Consider the following 19,380-nt stretch of genomic DNA (forward strand, 5'->3'; position numbering starts at 1 on the left):
TAAATGAGCTCAGAGTAACTCGAGTAACAGCACTGTTACCTAAATTTCCCCAAAGTAACTTTAAAAACCCTCAAAATAACTCAAATAACACACATCATTTTGATTTCCTCAAAATAACAGCACTGTTCTCTGAAAATAATTCAGGACATGGTTTCTCCAGAATAACTTATAAAATAAGAGCACTGTTACCTGACAATAACTAAAAAATAACAGCACTTAATAACTACCGGATAACTTTAAAATAAGTGCAGTGTTGCCTCAAAATTACTCAAAAAGAAGAGCAGTTACTTACACATAACCTGAAAATGAGAGCACCATTACCTCAGAATAAGAGCTCATTTACTAAGTGCTCTAAACGCATATTGGTTTAGAAGCGACTCTGTTGAAATGGATCGGTGCATGTTTGCTCTGAAATAGTTTTGTAATAATAATTGTGTGTTTTTGTTTTGTTTTCCTGAAGTTGTGGGAGACCGTGTGGAGGTTGCGTTGCCAGGTCCTGCACTGATCCGATGGGAGTTTTCTCCTGCTGTGTGGGAGTTACTGTGGGATCTGCGCGCTTCAATACAGGCCATGATCTACCGCAAACTCCGTCAGTCAGAATGTAAATCCAGCTCAGAGCAGAGGAAGGACAGTGAGCTGATAGATTTATTAGTGGATCTCCTCAATAACACTGATCCTGACGTGAGCAGAGATCAGGAGGATGCACTGAACTCTAGCAATACTGAAAACGCTGAAGCTGACAGCTGCTAATGCGTGAGTGTGTGTGTGTGTGTGTTACTGTAAATTAACAGAGTAATGTGTTTTTACATTCCAGCAAAACACTTCTGAAGATGCTCTTGGTTAAAACTGCACTAGTGTGGCTCAAATCAGCTGTAAAGGGAGATCTCACACCAGACAAGTACATTCTGTCATCATTTACTCTCTGCTTCTTTCAAAACCTTTACGAGCTTCTTTCCTCTGGTCACCGGATTCTATCAGATCTTCTGTAGTGTTCAACAAACAGACATCCATTGTTTTCTCCTACTATGTAAGTCAATGGTTACCGGTTTTCAGCATTCTTCAGAACATCTTCTTTTGTGTTCAACATAGATATTTTGATTACTATGAAGATGGTAGGAAAAAAACTATGTAAGTCAATGGTTACCAGTTTCAGCTTACTTCAAAATATCTTTTGTGTTTAACAGATAGATATATTTTGATGACTGTGAAGATATATGGAAGAAAGCTGAAAACCGGTAACCACTGACTTCCATTGTTTTGTTTTTTTGTTCTATGAAAGTCAATGGTTACCAGATTTCAACATTCTTTAAAATATCTTCTTTTGTGTTCAGCAAACAGATATTTTGATGACTTTGAAGATATTTTGAAGAAAGCTGAAAACCGGTAACCATTGACTTCCATTGTTTTGTTTTTTCGTTCTATGAAAGCCAATGGTTACCAGTTTTCAACATAATTCAAAATACCTTCTTTTGTGTTAAACAGATAGATATTATGAAGATATTTTGAAGAAAGGTGAAAACCGGTAACTATTGACTTGCATAGTTGAAAAAAAGCAATGGAAGTCAATGGTTACTGGTTTTTAACATTCTTCAAAATATCTTCTTTTGTGTTGAACAGACAGGCATTTTGATGGTTATGAAGATATTTTGAAGAATGCTAAAAACTGGTTACCATTGACTTCAATACTAGGAAGAAACAATGGGGGTCAATGGTTACCCGTTTATAGTTTTCTTCAAAATCATCAATATATCTATGTTAAACATGGAAGATATTTTGAATGATGTTGAAAACCGGCAACCATTGACTTTCATAGTAGGAGAAAACAATGGAAGTCAATGGTTACCGGTTTTCAGCATTCTTCAAAATATCTTCTTTTGTGTTCAACACAATAAATCAACTCATACAGGTTTGGAAAACAGTAAATTGAGTATATTTAGATGTTTGGGTGAACGGTCCCTTTGAGAATGTACTTGAGCATGTTGGAGAACACAATGACATAAATAAAAACTATTTATTTATTAGGTTAAAACAGTGCAGCAGTGCTTTATTCTCATTAAATACTTAATATCAATGTTCAGCTCAGTTTCTTTTATTTTGGTCAGCTGAACCGTCACCATGAGTTGTTAAAATAATATAAATAACAAAATATAAAAAAAATAAATAAATAAAAATAGCAAAATAAACATAATAAAGATTAAAAATAGCCCAGTAAAGCGCCAAACTATCAACTATTAGGTTATTTGGTACTAGTAAAGATTTAGAAGGACTAGAGTCAGTTGGTGTTTCTGTGTGGAGTTTGCATGTTCTCCCCGTGTTGGCGTGGGTTTCCTCCGGGTGCTCCGGTTTCCCCCACAGTCCAAACACATGCGCTATAGGGGAATTGTCCATGGTGTATGAGTGTGGATGAATGTGTTTTGATGTTTCCCAGAGATGGGTTGCAGCTGGAAGGGCATCCGCTGTGTAAAAACGTGCTTGATAAGTTGGCGGTTCATTCCATTAGATGCCATAGATGAAGCGCGACGGGAGTCTTCATAGACTGACAGAAGCATGACGCACACACTGAAGTGCACCTGACTCAGCTCCGCCCTCTTCTGACAAGAGCACAATCTCATTTGCATTTAAAGCGACAGTGACCAAACACCACAATTAGGATCAAAGTCTGAAAGGGTCAGTTTCAGCGAGCTGGAGAACACTATCTGTGTGTATTCTCAGCTCAAACACACACACACACACACTCCACAGTTTATGTAAGGGGCACACTTTAAGTAATGGAGTTAAATGTAATAACAGATTAGCGGTGGTCAGAAACGTCCCCCTCCTGGAGGAAGTGCTCATGTAAGTGTGTGAGGCGGGACGGCGGGACAGTTCTGTTTCCTCCTGTGCAGCTGCAGGTTTTTGTCGGTGGTAAAACAGCTCCCGCAGGCGGCGCAGGGATACGGCGTCTCCCCGGTGTGTGAACGCTCGTGTTTCCTCAGCGGTCCCGAATGAGCGAACCCCTGTCCGCAGTGTGAGCACTTGTAGGGTTTCTCTCCGGTGTGAACTCTGCGGTGCTGCTTCAGCTCTCCGACTCGCATGAACGCCTTCCCGCAGTCAGGACACACGTGACTCTTCACCCCGCTGTGGATCTTCAGGTGCTGCTGAAAGTAGGACTTCCAGGAGAAGCTCTTCCCGCAGACGGTGCACAGGTACGGCCTCTCCTCGGCATGCATCATCAGGTGTCTCTTCAGCTGCGAGCGCTGCAGAAACCTCTTGGCGCAGTGTCCGCAGCTGAGCTTGCGCTCTCCGTGCGAGCGCAGGTGTGTGTTCAGGTGGATCTCCTGCTTGAAGGTCTTGCTGCACTGAGGGCACTGATGCACCTGCTCCTCCTGATGGAAGGTTTTGTGCTGCTTGAAGTTGCTTTGGTGAGAGAAGCTCAGTCCGCACTGTGCGCATGTGAACGGCCGCTCTCCGGTGTGCACGCGCATGTGGGATTTGAGGTTGTTTTTGGTGGAGAAGCTCTTCCCGCAGTGTGTGCAGTGGTGTGTGTGCGCGCCCGTGTGGATGTTCCAGTGGCTCTTCAGATTGCCGTTGGTCGTGAATCTCCTCCCGCAGTGCCCGCACTGGAACGGCTTCACCGTCATGTGCACCGCCGAGTGGATCTGCAGGTTGCTCTTCTGTCGGAAGGCTTTACCGCAGACGCTGCAGGAGAACGGCTTCTCTCCGGTGTGGATCATCATGTGCTCTTTGAGGTGGCATCTGTACAGGAAACTCCGTCCACAGTCAGGACACGAGAAGGGCTGTTTTCCTCTCATTATGTGACCTCCCGAGTTCTGATCTTGTGTTTATTCTGGCTTGTTTGAGTCCAGGATTAAGAGTGTTCAATGAGGATCAGATCTGCTAAAATATCAAAACAAGAGCAAAACTGGTTATCAATACACACTGAAAAACATCTATGTGTATATATAATATGTCAAAAACAATAACACTGATCATTCCCAAGCAGAAAGTGCGCTGTGTGTATATATATATATATATATATATATATATATATATATATATATATATATATATATATATATATATATATATATATATATATATATATATATATATATATATAGAGAGAGAGAGAGAGAGGCAACAGTAACTCAAATAAGCACTCGCTACAACCGAGCTCTGCCGAAGAGCATCTCTGAACACACAACACGTCCAACCTTGAGGCGGATGGGCTACAGCAGCAGAAGAGCACACCGGGTGCCGCTCCTGTCAGCTAAGAACAGGAAACTGAGGCTACAATTCACACAGACTCACCAAAACTGGACAATAGAAGATTGGAGAAACGTTGCTGCTCTGAGTCTCCATTTCTGCTGACACATTCAGATGCTCGGCTCAACAACATGAAAGCATGGATCATCCTGCCTTGTATCAGCGGTTCAGGCTGGTGGTGGTGGTGTAATGGTGTGGGGGAGATTTTCTTTGGGTCCATTAGTACCAATTGAGCATCAACGCCACAGCCTACCTGAGTATTGCTGCTGACCATGTCCATCCCTTTATGAGCACAGTGTCTCCATCTTCTGATGGCTACTTCCAGCAGGATAACGCAGCATGTCATAAAGCTCAATCATCTCAGACTGGTGAACATGACGATGAGTTCACTGTACTCAAATGGCCTCCACAGTCACCAGAGCTCAATCCAATAGAGCAGCTTTGGGATGTGGTGGAACGGGAGATTGGCATCATGGATGTGCAGCCGACAAATCTGCAGCAACTGTGTGATGCTATCATGACAATATGGAGCAAAATCTCTGAGGAATATTTCCAGTAGCTTGTTGAATCTCTGACATGAAGGATTAAGGCAGATCTGAAGGCTAAAGGGGTCAGGTGTACCTAATAAAGTGGCCAGTGAGTGTGTGTGTGAAAGATTTGACTTGGAAATATATTTAGTTCGAGATGCACAGAGTGATAAATGTTTCACAAACATATAAAAAGTTTAATGTGAAAATCTCCTATCATATATTGTCAAATAAAGGTGTATTTAGAGGCAGGTCTGTGCTTTATTTTAGGGCATTTGTGTTTGATTTTTCTCCAGTTATCATTTGAAAGAAAATAGAAAACACTCACCTCTGATTTAGCTTTTAGTCTCCTTGTTATTTCAGATGTTTGGCTGACGACAGACTCATTCCTCAGCTTTATACAGTGATGATGTCTGAGTTCCCTCAACTTCAGCGGAAACAAAACAGCTCGCGGTCTCTTCCTGCACATCTCGCGTTATTCAGCATCAGCGCTGCTTAAATACAAACTAGAGCCCTTGATAACATGTCGAATCTCCGCTCGCTCACATCACTGCAGCTGTCAGCAATAATATTTCGGCATTTGTGCCTCAAATACACTCTTACGAAACACAAACACCGCGCGAGGTAGCGGCGTAGTGCGTCATGACGGACGCCTCGCGGACGAAGAAACAAAATAAAAGTCTTATCAGTCACTCAAAAACAACCTTTTTATGTTTTGAATATGTTAACGCTTTCAGAAATTACTTCATATCAGTTTTTATATGTTTTTGATATTGAATTTAAACTAAACAATCCCATTAAAAGTAATAATAAAAAATAAATCCTACATTTTGTAAGAACATTCTAAAATATTTTAATTATTAATTATATTTATAATTTAATTAATTATATTTTTCCTAAAAGTAAACGAAATGCACATTAAAGTGTGACTACTGAAATGTTGAAAATATCCTTTATTATTATTAATATTAATATAGTTATTATTATTATTGTTGTTATTATTGCTATTATTGTTATTGTTATTATTATTATTGTGTTGTTGTTATTGTTGTTGTTAATGTTATTATTGTTATTATTATTATTGTTATTATTATTTTACATAATTTAATAACTTACCTGAAGATAAAGAATACGTATATTTTCCATGTCAGTTTTTTCTTTAATTTTTTTTAATTTTCCTTTCCTTTATTAATCAGGATTCACCACAGCAGAATGAACCACCAACTTATCCAGCATACGTTTTAAGCAGCGGATGCCCTTCTAGCTGCAACCCAGCACTGGGAAACACCTATACACACACACACACACACACACACACACACTCATACACTAGGGCCAGTTTAGTTGATCAATATGTCATCAAATCACTCTTCATTTTAATGTGCCTGACCATAACCTCAGTTTACACTCGTTTACATTGATTTCTGAAAATCAAAATGGAGGATAAACATGATTGTTTCCCCTCAAATCAATTCTTAATTCATTCATTATCAAATTTTAAAAAGCAATACACTGCTATTATACACTGATAACATTCAAGTCTGAATCAAACAGTTCATCATCTGTCTCAGCCCTCATCTGAACGCTTCATTCATCTTCACTTATTTCCCAAGGGTTGTTCAATGGAGAGATATTTCAGCATTTTGACAACAGTATAGTGTTGTTTTCAGAAATAATGAGTCAAAAGAAGTGAGTTTTACCTTTAAACAAGCAAAATAATCTGACAATAGGGTGAGAGGAGTAATCTCATCTCGAAATCAAAAACTACATTATTTTTCCTTCCTCTATTATCAGATTATTTTGCTCGTTTTAATGGAAAACTCACTTCATTTTGACTCTATTTCTGAAAACAACACTATATGTTCTTGATTTAAGAGTTTTAATATATCTGGACGAGAAACAGACACAGACTCAGAGTCAGAACAGCATTAGAGCAGTGCAGATTCTGACTGGGGGAAATATCTGAATATGCTGAACATGTATTTCGCAGGAGGGCTGCTCATTTAGTCTTCATCTGTTTGCATATTTCCTTTTATTGTGAAAGCAGTCTCATCATCTGAGCTGTGATGAATGACCTAAGAGAAGTCCTCCAGGAAGCGTGTGTGGAAGGTCTTCAGTCTCCGCAGAGCGGCCTCCATGGTGTCTGCTCGAGTTCCCACAAACAGCCTGTCAGACAACACAGATCAGCTGTATTCACGATATACCCGGCACTGAAAACAACATCCATCATTCACTCACACAACACTCTCCCAATGCCCAATGAAAGGACTGCTGCCTTTAAACACTTGAAGATGATCCAAACAGCTTTTCTAAACTGCTCTAAACCTAGATTTGGTGTTGTTCAAGTAGAATTACCACAACATTCCCATTTACTGGCATATTTACTAGAGTAAGGTTTAAATGTACACTAGCTGATGTCCTGCATGTGCTGTAGTGTTTAGTGGTGTAAATGCATGCAGACCTGATGTGGTAGGTGTCTTCTGCCTGTCCATATTCACAGCCGGGTCTCACATGCAGACCTTCTTCCTCCAGCAGACGCATACAGTACAGCATATCTGCCTTCATCTGGTGCTCCTGCAGAGGGAAGACGTGGAGAGAAGGTGTTACAGTCCCACATTTAAAACTAGACCAGAGGAGTTTATTAGCGCTTTATGAACCATTCTATGCTTGAATTACTCTGCTGTGGTGATTCTACAGTTGCTATGGTAACACAACAACTATAGTAACCGATCTGTTGTGGCGATTATACAGTTGCTATGGTAACACAATAACTATAGTAACTAATCTGCTTTGGCGATTCTACAGTTGCTATGGTAACAACTATAGTAACTGATCTGCTGTTGTGATTCTACAGTTGCTATGGTAACACAATAACTATAGTAACTAATCTGCTTTGGCGATTCTACAGTTGCTATGGTAACAACTATAGTAATTGATCTACTGTGGTTATTCTACAGTTGCTATGGTAACACAACAAATATAGTAACTGATCTGTTGTGGTGAGTCTACAGTTGCTATGGTAACATATAAACTATAAATAGATTGTTCATGTCAGTAAATACACTAACTATTACACCTTTATGTAAAGTGTGACCACATGTAGTGACCATTTCTGCGCACCCTAACAACCCAAACCCAAGGGAAAATATTGAAATCCAGTCATCACAGAGTCACAGATTGAGTGCATCTGAGATCACCTTTGCCCATTTTATTGCCTTTGGAGGGATCTGGAGACGCGGGTAGACAAAAAAGCCTGCCTTCAGCGGCTGACAGCGCACTCCCGGCAGCTCCCTGCACACCTCCTGGATCAGCCGCACGTTTCTGCACACAACATCTCTGATGGACTGAACCTCCTGGCAGAGAGTATGCAACATTTGGATGATGAATAGGAAGCAGAGGCAGATGATGCAGAACAGGCTTTCCTTACTGACAGCTTTTGTCCTGTTTCTAGTACAAATATGTACAGACCATAATAATCAAGAAGCATTATATTGGGCAAATAAAAAACTGTGTGTTGTTTCAAGACAAGCACATCAAAATACAGAGAGTTTTTCCTTAAAACAAGCAAACAAAGGTGCTCTTTTATTTTGCATTTTTAAATTCGCTATTATAATCTGCAAATAATATTACTGAGAGTTGTTTTTTTTTTTTACCTGAAAGCAGGATTATTTTGCTGTTTTGCCCTATAATTGGTCTTTATTTTGCTGAAATTATCTAAAAACAAGATTTTTTTTTATATCATAAAACAAGGTTATTTTGCCTATATTTAGCTTTTTTAGTGTGAAAATCATCTGAAAACAATATTATTTTGCTTTTTATCTAAAAACAAGATTATTTAGCTCCTTTGCCTTTATTTAGCTTTTTATTTGGGCAATTTGTTTGGCTAAATTAATCTGAAAGCGATATTTTTCAGCATTTTATCTGAAATCAAGATTATTTTGCTATTAATTTCGCTTTTTATTTGCTCTTTACTTTCCGAAAATAATCTAAAAACAATATTATTTAGCATTTCATCTTTGCTTTGTAATCGCTATTTTTTTCTATAATAAATTCTGAAAACAATGTAATTTGAAAGTTTTTATCTGAAAACAAGATTATTTAGCTCTGCAGATGCTCTTTATTTTAATAAAATAATCTGAAAACAATATAATTTTGTTTTATTTTGCTTTATTTGTTGCTTTTTACTTTCCAAAATTAATAATCTGAAAACAATATATTTTGCTTTTAATCTGAAAACAAGATTCTTTAGCTCCTTTGTTGCTCTTTATTTTGCTAAAACAATCTCAGAACAAAATTATTTAGCTTTGCATCTGAAAGCAAGATTTTTTTGCCTTTATTTAGCTTTTTATTTTGCAAATAAGTTTGCTAAAATAATCTGAAAGCAATATGATTTAGCATTTTATCTAAAAACAAGATTATTTTGCTCTTTATTTTGTGAGAATAATGTAAAAGATTTTTTTGGCCTTTCATTTTGCTCATTATTTTGCTAAAATAGTCTAAAAACCTTATTATGTAGTTATTTTTTATCTGAAAACAAGTTTATTTTGAATTACAATTGCTCTTTATTTTGGAAAAAAAAAACCTGAAAACAATATTATTTTGCTTTTTATTTAAAAAAAGGTTCTTTAACTCTTTAATCTTGCTTTTTTTATTTAGCATTTTTTTATTTGTAAGCAATAATATTTAGCTTTTTATCTGAAAACAAGATTATTTTGCTTTGTAATTGCTGTTTATTAAAGTAAATAATCTAAAACCAAGATTTTTTTCAAGCTTTGTATCTGCAACAAGGTTGTTTAGCCTATATTTAGCTTTTTATTTAGCTTAAAAATAATCTGAAAACAGTGTATTTATCTTTGTATCTGACAGCAAGATTATTTAGCTTTTTATTTATTTTATTTTTGCTCTTAAATTTGCTAAAATAATCTGAAAACAATATTATTTATTATCTAAAAACAGCGACGTTTGAACGCTTTGTTTTGATCTGAAACAACAGTATTCTGCGTTGTAATTGCTCCTTATTTTACTCCTTATTTTGATAAAATAATCTGAAAAGAAGATTATTTAGCTTTTCATTTACCTCTTTTGCTCATTATTTTCCTAAAATAATCTCACTTTTTATCTAAAAACAAGATTAATTATCTGAAGAGGATCGTCTATTCCTCCATTGGCAGCTTATTTTGCTTGTTTTAAGGAAAAACTCTTTTCATTTTGACTCATTATTTCTGAAAACAAGACTAAATTCTCTACTTCTTGATTTAAAATATCTGGACAAAAAAACAACACAAAAACTCTGCGTAAGAAAGGTCTGAGTTTGTGTCTCTGCTGGTTGATAAGAAGCATTTAACCTCGGTGAATGCAGGGAATGAAGGATCTCCGGGTTTGGGAGGATCTACCATGAGCTGGATTGCGATTTGTCCAGGAACCGGAGGGCAGGAGCGAGTGGAGAATAGAGTCCGAATATATCTCTGCACCGCCGGATCCACGTTCACCAGCTCCACATAACCTCCACGAAGACCACATCTGCGCACGAACAAGCAGACATTCAGTTTCACAGCATAGACACAGAACACTAGCTCAGCCCAGCATTAGAGTCTGCTGCGCCTGAGAAAGTCAGATTCTGAATAATGAAGAGAAGGCGTGGCATAGAATAGCTCCTCCCCTTTTTAACAAACAGCCAATCGCTTGTTGTTTTTCGCACAGCTCCGCCAGTGAGAATGTTTGAGCTCAAGAACATCAAATGAGAAGAAGGGGCGGGGCATGTCGGACACTAGAGAGCATTTGATTGGTCAGAAGTGTTGATGAGAAACTCAAGTATGAGATGATGTGAGAAATGATGCATTTAGGCAGAAACTGCAAAGCTTAGATGCTTATATCAAGTTTATATCTTCTACATGTGAATGTTGGAGACACTAGATTACTGACTAACAAATCTAATGGACAGGGATGTAATCAGCTCACTCACTCTCCCATGAAGCCCTTGGACGCCGAGTGAAAGGAGGCCAGCTCTACAGTGCTGCTGATAGGAGACTCCATCTCTGATAACACCTTCTTATAGGAAACAAAGTCAGCCTCGTCTGCAAACACACAGTCCTGGTACACCTGAGGACAAACACAAAGCGCCACTTCATCAATTATGAACAGCATTTATTATTCATACTTCAACATTTACTAATTATAAATGCATTATTGATGACACTAGTCAATAACCTGCCTGATGCTTTTAATGAACATGAAGACTTTGATGCACATTTCCCTTCGGGTAATTCTCATATAATAACATCTGGGTCACACTTTACAATAAGGTTTCATTAGATAGTGTTTTTACCAACACAAACTGATAATGAACAACACCTGTACAGCATTTATTACTTATACTTCAACATTTACTGATTAAAAATTCAGTATTGTTTACACCGGTTAACCTCACAAACTCTCTGTGAATTCAACTCTCGTCATCGACTTTGGCTTTAAGATTTAAAGGGCCAGCATTGCACCAGACCCCCTTAAGTGGTTTCATTTGAAAGTGTAGAAGGTATATTTTGTGCACATATGCATCACTTTGGTTTTTATTCTACTGTATAAAAGTTATTTACACTTAAACACACAGTATTTTGGATACCTGAGCTGGGGATTGAACATTGGTTCATTTTCATATGGTTCATATATGACACATGTACAAGTTATAGCTCTAATGAAAGCTCTTGCCGGTGCTAATACAGTTCTAGCATTCTTTTTACTGAATTATATTCACATATCAAACAGTTGTTGAATGAATCTCGGTGTTTCCATGGTGCAGAAGTGAAAACAATACATTCATGATCAATAAGCAGCCCCAGATAGCACAGACAGCTGTCATCTCTCACCTTATGCTGTGCGCTTCAGGGCCATTCTCCTCTGTTTTTGAGGTGATGTGCATAATTAATCCTTTTATATGTCTGACAAATAACACTGTCAACAGTGTTTAATGAAAATTCAAAGGGTTTTCTTTAAAATGAAACCAAATTTTTGCATTTACACCTCTGCATGTGGATTTGGGAAGCTTTTAAATTTGGGAAGGCAAAATCCAGGCGGAAATCCCAAAATAGCAGCAGAGTTTAAGAAGTTAATGAGTTAACATGAGCTAACAATGAACAACGGTATTTCCATTACCTAACATTACCAGAGATTAAAAAATACCATATTAAAGGTATTGCTCAGTGTGTTTAATGCATTAACTAACATTACATAATGAAACTTTAGTGTAAATTATAACCAAAATCTGATACATGGAAAGATTACACGTACACGACATACAAGTTCATATCAAGTTTCCTCTTCATCATGATGACAGCACATAATAATAGTCTAGATATTCTTCAAGACACTAGTGTTCAGCTTACAGTGACATGTAAAGGCTTCACTAGGGTAATTAGGGTAAAGTTAGGGTAATTAGGCAAGTCATTATATAACAGTGGTTTGTGCTGGAGACAATCCAACACTAATATTGCTGAAGAGGCGAATAATATAGACCAAATAGGGTTTAAAACAGTTAAAAATTGCTTTTATTCTAGCTGAAAAAACACAGATAAGACTTTCTCCAAAAGATAAAACATTAAAGGAAACACAATTCTAAATAAACCGATAAACCGATATACCGATAAACGCTCACCTCATCCGCCAGTATGAAGAGCTTCTCTTCCGCAGCAAAGCGGATCACTTCTTCTATAGACGTCCTGCTCTGTACGTGACCTGATGATATAAACAGCACAGCAGCTTGACATTATGATGCGTTTCAGCGGTCATCTGACATCTAAATGCTCTGAAGTGTTGTTTAACCCTTGTGTGGTCTTATAATTCTGTAAATTCTGTTCATCATTCAGGTCAAAAACAGACCCTCCTTCACTAAACCTTTAAAACAAAGCGGATCAAGGGAATGTCAATCCTCAAATCTACTGTGCTCATGTCCATCACCAACTCTCTGAATGTGCTGGTTTGGTCCTGATCACCAGCTAATATATATAATATGAAGAGGAGGTGTAAAAAGCAGTGCTTAAATATGAGTCAAATAGCCCTAGTAAAACAACACTAGACTCACATACTGTTTTAAGCATCCTATAAAGTAGGAAAGTACAGTCAGGTCCAAAAATAATTGGACAACGACACAATTCTGACATTTTTGGCGCTAAACAGCAACACAATGGATGTGAAATGTACTGAGGATGTGCTTACGGTCAGCTTTAATCTGCATCTACATCAGCAGAACGCTGGAGGAGTTACAGCAGGTGCAGATCTGCCTCTCACTTGTTAAGGGACCAAAAGTAATGGGACAGGATAATAATCATAACTTTCACTGTGTAATGCTCTGTTCAAGTCCTCTGCAGTGGGTTACAGGCTGAAGTGTGGAGCTCAGAGACGTCAGCGGACGCTGGGTTCAGTCCTGCTGCTGCTCTGCCAGACCTCTGCTCTGTCTTCAGCTCCTGCTTGTTGGGGAATTTCCCATTCAGTTTAGTCTTCATCAAGTGAAATGCATGCTCAGTCGGATTCAGGTCAGGTAATTGGCTTGGCCATTGCGTAACATTCCACTTCTTCTCCTTCAGAAACTGTTTGTTTGCTGTTGCTGTGTGCTTTGGCTCATTCTCCATCTGCACTATGAAGCGCCGTCCACAGAGTTCTGGAGTGTTTGTCTGAACATGAGCGGAGAATATTGCCTGAAGAAGTCATCCTGCTGCTGCTGTCAGCATCACATCATCAATAAACACAAGAGAAGCAGTTCACTGACAGCCACACATGCCCACGCCATGACACCACCACCACCTGCTGAGCAGCTTCTTTCCTTCTCCATACTCTTCCCATCACGCTGGTACACGTTGATCTTGATCTCCTCTGTCCAGAGGATGTTGTTCCAGCACTGTGAAGGCTTCTTCAGAACTCTAATCTGGCCTTCCTGTGTTTGAGCCTCACCGATGGTTTACATTTTGTGGTGAACGCTCTGTGTTCTCTATGATGTAGTCTTCTCTGATCTGCAAACTGCAAACTGTTGTAACTCCAACACCGTTCACCTGATTTGGCTGTGAATACCCTCAAATTAAAGCTGACAGTCTGCATTTCAAATTCAGCGTGTTGCTGTCAAAATATTTATGCACCTAACTGTGTGCGATTTTGGGCCTAAGCCATGGCGATGCTCTCTGTGACTGCAGTGGGAAAATGATTCAATGGATTTACCACATTTTTTTAAGGTAAGCGATCGCAAACAATGTAGACTAAAATTAAACAAACAAAATGAATGTTGAACTTTACTAATGTCATTTGTTTACATTCAGCCCATATTAATAGTTTGCAAGTGCAACCCTGCCGGTCCTACTCCACCAAACCCGCACCGAGCAGGTATCGAATTGGCGACCTTCCGCACGGGAGTCGGTTGCTTTAACAAGGAGGCTAACGACCATGGTGTCTGTCGCTAGAGCACCTTTAGAGGTTTACCTGCACAGCACGTACTAGCTGGCCTCCGTTACACTAGCACTAACCTGAAAAACATCCAATGAAGTTTCAGCGTGTACCTGTGGGGTTTCCGGGGTTGCAGATGTAGATGGCAGCAGGTGTGCAGATGTGTGTGGCGCTCTGCAGGGCTCTGCGCAGCTCCTGGATTTGCAGTGTCCAGCCCTGATCTTCACACAGCTGGTACGGGATGACGGCGGCCTGCTGCGCCTGCAGGGCTAGTCTGAAGGTGGCATAACCGGGCTCCGGCACCAGAACACCAGTCCGACATGAGTGCTCTGGGCGGATCAGCACGGTCAGCAGCTTCTGCACACACAAAATTCACTAATACATGATCAAAACATTCACTAATACATGATCAAAACATTCACTAATACATGATCAAAACATTCACTAATACATGATCAAAACATTCACTAATACATGATCAAAACATTCACTAATACATGATCAAAACATTCACTAATACTTGATCAAAACATTCACTAATACATGATCAAAACATTCACTAATACATGATCAAAACATTCACTAATACATGATCAAAACATTCACTAATACATGCTATAATGCTTTTCTTACTGAGAGTTTGTGTCTCCTTTCTATTCCAAATATCTACAAACTCTTAAATCAGTCAGCATTTTCTAGACAAGCACAAAATATAGTCTTGTTTTCAGAAATAATGAGTCAAAATGAAGTCAGTTTCCCCTTAAAACAAGCAAAATAATCTGACAATGGGGTAATGTAAGTGGAATAATCTTATATCCAAAGGAAAAACTTTATATATTTACATTATTGTCAGATTATTCTGCATGTTTTAATAAACTCTCTTCATTTTGACTCATTGTTTCTGAAAACAACACTATATTTTGTGCTTGTCCAGAACATGCTGACTGATTAAAGGATGTTTAGATATTGGGACTAGAAACAAGACACAAACTAAGATCATTTTTGCGGTGTATTGAGTGAGCTGAGAACCATGAGCGCCGTCTGAGAGCCAGTTGAGATGAAGATGTTGTCCGGTGAGGAAGAAACTCCTCCGTCTCTCCTGCTGATGAACTCACACACACACTCTCTGACTTTGGCCATTCCAGAGGATTCTGAATACGAGCCTGTAGAGATGGTCACATAATACACACACACACACACACACACACACACACACACACACACACACACACACACCACACACCACACACACCACACACCACACACCACACACACACACACACACACACACACACACACACACACACACACACACACACACACACACATTTAATATTTATTAAAATGTGCATTCTCTGTGAGATACAGTTGTAGTCAGAATTATTAACCCTCCTGTTCAATTTTAATTTAAATATTTCAGTTTGTTTTTACATTTATAAACATACTCGTTTTAACTAGGTTAATTGGGCAAGTTAGGGTTACCATAGCAACTGTGGAATCACCACAACAGATCAATTACTATAGTTGTTGTGTTACCATAGCAACTGTAGAAACAACACAACAGATCAGTTAGTTTTTGTGTTACCATAGCAACTGTAGAATCACCACAACAGATCAATTACTGTAGTTGTTGTGTCACCATAGCAACTAGGATTCACTTTTCTATAGTATTCTTTAAAAACACAATATTCTTTATTAGTTGTTGTGTTTTATTTATAAAATTAGTTATTGTGTATGAAACATCCTACATAACTAAACATGCCTGTTCTTGAGTTTCATGGTGTATTTCAAGTGTATACAGTCATCCAGAGACATGGATTCTCCTACCACTGCTATGCTGATGATACCCAGCTACACCTCTCTTTTCATCCTGATGATCCCTCGGTTCCAGCTCGTATCTCAGCCTGCCTGTTGGATATTTCACACTGGATGAGAGATCATCATCTTCAGCTGAACCTCGCAAAAACGGAAATGCTTGTAGTTTTTGCCAACTCGACTCTACACCATAACTTTTCAATCCAGATGGACGGGGCAACCATTACTGCATCCAAAATGGTGAAAAGCCTTGGAGTAACGATTGATGACCAACTAAACTTCTCTGACCACATTTCTAGAACTGCTCGATCGTGCAGATTCACACTCTATAACATCAGAAAGATCCGACCCTTCTTATCTGAACATGCAGCTCAACTCCTTGTTCAAGCTCTTGTTCTCTCCAAACTGGATTACTGCAACTCTCTACTAGCCGGGCTTCCAGCTAACTCTATCAAACCTCTTCAGCTGCACCAGAATGCAGCAGCACGAGTGGTCTTTAATGAAGCTAAAAGAGCACATGTCACTCCGCTGCTCATCCGTTTGCACTGGCTGCCAGTTGCTGCTCGCATCAAATTCAAAGCTCTGATGTTTGCCTACAAAGTGACTTCTGGCCTTGCTCCTTCTTATCTGCTCTCACTTCTGCAGATCTATGTGCCCTCCAGAAACTTGCGTTCTGTGAATGAACGTCGCCTCGTGGTTCCATCCCAAAGGGGGAAAAAAATCACTTTCGCGAACGCTCACGCTCAATCTGCCCAGTTGGTGGAATGAACTCCCTAACTGCATCAGAACGGCAGAATCACTCGCTATTTTCAAGAAACGACTAAAAACTCTTTAGTCTTTAGTCTCTTAACTCTTTTTAGTTTAACTATTTAGTCTCCACTACACTTCCTAATCTGTAATTGCCTCTCTGAATATAGCACTAATTGTACAAAAAAAAAAAAAAAAATACTAAGACTACTAATACTTCCCTTCTTAGACTTTACAGACCTGAAACTTGCTTATAGCACTAATTCATTGTTGCTCTTGGTTGTGTAAATTGCTTCCTTGTCCTCATTTGTAAGTCGCTTTGGATAAAAGCATCTGCTAAATGACTAAATGTAAATGTATTTCGAGCACATGAAGAGCAGCTCACCCACACTTCCACCTGCACACTCTCTGAGCAGGTCTTCAGCTCTCTGCCGGACATCTGAAGGCAGACTTTGGTCCTCCAGAAGAGCTGGATATGAGCAAGCAGCCAGAACCTAGGAGAGAAACACGGAGCGTTACAGACCACGCTTTCCTGGAGGATTCCTTCAAAGACATCTTTAAGGAAATCATTTACCTGCCGAACAAAGGTGATGGGCTTTATTCCACCGCCGTGGAGATCTCCTGAAGACAGATCCAGCACCTCACTGAAGATCTTTCTCTCACCCTGAAAACAACATGACACCTGTTCTTCAGTCACACACACTCCTGAGAGGAAAGTGTGTGTGCTGGCTTTACTGGTGCATGAAGAAACTTTACATTGTGCTAAAGTACAGACAGATAGATAGATAGATAGATAGATAGATAGATAGATAGATAGATAGATAGATAGATAGATAGATAGATAGATAGATAGATAGATAGATAGATAGATAGATAGATAGATAGATAGATAGACAGACATAAGCAAACACACACACAAACACAAACACACACACCTGCTGGATCTCCCTCTGTATCTCCGCTGCTCTGCTCTGCAAGATGTCCTTCTCGGAGCGGTGGATCTGCAGGACAGACATCATTGTTCCTCTGGAGACTCGAACACCCATAATCAGCTCAGCGAGGCTGTAATTCTGTTTATATACATGAGCAAAGGTCTGAGCGGCGGCGGAGACATTAACACAGACATTTCAGATAAACTGAAGACGTTTACCAGACAGAGGAAAATCATCTACAGACTGACCTGCCATAGCCCCGCCACGGACCTGAGGTTACTGCTGAACACAGGAAATACACCACAGAACTTTAGTCTACTGTAGAGGACATTTGATCTGTACAGGATTAACGCTTGATTAATGTTTCGCTTATGATGCTGGAAACGCCGAAAATACACTAATATATTGATTTAGTTTTTACTGCAGTAAACTGTGGTGTGCTGTAGTACAATAGACCATACAGTAGTAGAAAACTTCACATTAGGTCATTTATGTTACTATCGTTGTGTTACCATAGCAACTGTAGAAATCACCACAACAGATCAGTTACTACAGTTGTTACCAAGGCAACCGTAGAATCACCACATGAGATCAGTTACTACAGTTGTGTTACCATAGCAACTGTAGAACCACCAAAACAGATTAGTTAATATAGTTGTTACCATAGCTACAGTAGAATCACCACAACAGATCAATAACTATAGTTGTTGTTACCATAGCAACTGCAAAATCACCACAACAGATTAATTACTATAGTAGTTGTGTTACCATAGCAACTGTCGAATCACCACAACAGATTAATTACTATAGTAGTTGTGTTACCATAGCAACTGTAGAATCACCACAACAGATTAATTACTATAGTAGTTGTGTTACCATAGCAACTGTAGAATCACCACAACAGATTAATTACTATAGTAGTTGTGTTACCATAGCAACTGTCGAATCACCACAACAGATTAATTACTATAGTAGTTGTGTTACCATAGCAACTGTCAAATCACCACAACAGATTAATTACTATAGTAGTTGTGTTACCATAGCAACTGTCGAATCACCACAACAGATTAATTACTATAGTAGTTGTGTTACCATAGCAACTGTCGAATCACCACAACAGATTAATTACTATAGTAGTTGTGTTACCATAGCAACTGTCGAATCACCACAACAGATTAATTACTATAGTAATTGTGTTACCATAGCAACAGTCGAATCACCACAACAGATTAATTACTATAGTAGTTGTGTTACCATAGCAACTGTAGAATCACCACAACAGATTAATTACTATAGTAGTTGAGTGACCATAGCAACTGTCGAATCACCACAACAGATTAATTACTATAGTAGTTGTGTTACCATAGCAACTGTCGAATCACCACAACAGATTAATTACTATAGTAGTTGTGTTACCATAGCAACTGTCGAATCACCACAACAGATTAATTACTATAGTAGTTGTGTTACCATAGCAACTGTCGAATCACCACAACAGATTAATTACTATAGTAGTTGTGTTACCATAGCAACTGTAGAATCACCACAACAGATTAATTACTATAGTAGTTGTGTTACCATAGCAACTGTCGAATCACCACAACAGATTAATTACTATAGTAGTTGTGTTACCATAGCAACTGTAGAATCACCACAACAGATTAATTACTATAGTAGTTGTGTTACCATAG

The 19,380-nt window shown here is 38.8% G+C and overlaps 4 protein-coding genes across 12 annotated transcripts in view; 1 reads left to right on the top strand and 3 right to left on the bottom strand.

Moving 5' to 3' along the window:
* Window positions 1-2,029, top strand: part of dhx30 (DEAH (Asp-Glu-Ala-His) box helicase 30) — a 22,134-nt gene extending 20,105 nt beyond the window's left edge. For 2 of the 6 annotated variants that reach the window (XR_012389717.1, XR_012389735.1), the window contains exons 21-22: window positions 461-985; window positions 1,226-2,029. Coding sequence is in view for 2 of the 6 variants with exons in the window: in XM_694247.10 (XP_699339.5) it covers window positions 461-750 (290 nt within the window). In the remaining 4 variants the exon portion in view is untranslated. Of the gene's footprint in view, window positions 1-460 lie in introns of all 6 variants that reach the window. The other 4 variants (XR_012389708.1, XR_012389733.1, XM_694247.10 and 1 more) reach the window with 2 other exon arrangements.
* Window positions 1-19,380, bottom strand: part of znf1014 (zinc finger protein 1014) — a 560,414-nt gene that overhangs the window by 48,414 nt on the left and 492,620 nt on the right. The window lies entirely within an intron of this gene.
* Window positions 2,019-5,442, bottom strand: LOC570723 (uncharacterized). 2 transcript variants are annotated; one of them, XM_009296393.5, is made up of 2 exons: window positions 5,101-5,442; window positions 2,019-3,873 (listed from the first exon to the last, which is right to left on the bottom strand). In XM_009296393.5, the coding sequence occupies exon 2, from the start codon at window positions 3,789-3,791 to the stop codon at window positions 2,832-2,834; it is 960 nt and encodes a 319-aa protein (XP_009294668.1). In that variant the 5' UTR covers window positions 3,792-3,873; window positions 5,101-5,442; the 3' UTR covers window positions 2,019-2,831. The 2 variants fall into 2 exon arrangements, with proteins under 2 accessions (XP_009294668.1, XP_699326.1); XM_694234.11 differs by having other exon boundaries at window positions 2,019-3,876.
* LOC101886255 (alanine aminotransferase 2) lies at window positions 6,127-18,504 on the bottom strand. Of its 2 annotated transcripts, XM_073921959.1 has the most exons (13): window positions 18,458-18,504; window positions 17,938-18,025; window positions 17,693-17,827; window positions 17,332-17,421; window positions 17,143-17,251; window positions 15,225-15,358; window positions 14,309-14,552; window positions 12,421-12,500; window positions 10,735-10,871; window positions 10,118-10,292; window positions 7,970-8,125; window positions 7,234-7,346; window positions 6,127-6,938 (listed from the first exon to the last, which is right to left on the bottom strand). In XM_073921959.1, the coding sequence occupies exons 3-13, from the start codon at window positions 17,801-17,803 to the stop codon at window positions 6,848-6,850; spliced, it is 1,440 nt and encodes a 479-aa protein (XP_073778060.1). In that variant the 5' UTR covers window positions 17,804-17,827; window positions 17,938-18,025; window positions 18,458-18,504; the 3' UTR covers window positions 6,127-6,847. The 2 variants fall into 2 exon arrangements, with proteins under 2 accessions (XP_073778060.1, XP_073778049.1); XM_073921948.1 differs by lacking the exon at window positions 18,458-18,504 and having other exon boundaries at window positions 17,908-17,973.

Source organism: Danio rerio, chromosome 2 (assembly GCF_049306965.1).
Source record: "Danio rerio strain Tuebingen ecotype United States chromosome 2, GRCz12tu, whole genome shotgun sequence".
Taxonomy (NCBI): domain Eukaryota; kingdom Metazoa; phylum Chordata; class Actinopteri; order Cypriniformes; family Danionidae; genus Danio; species Danio rerio.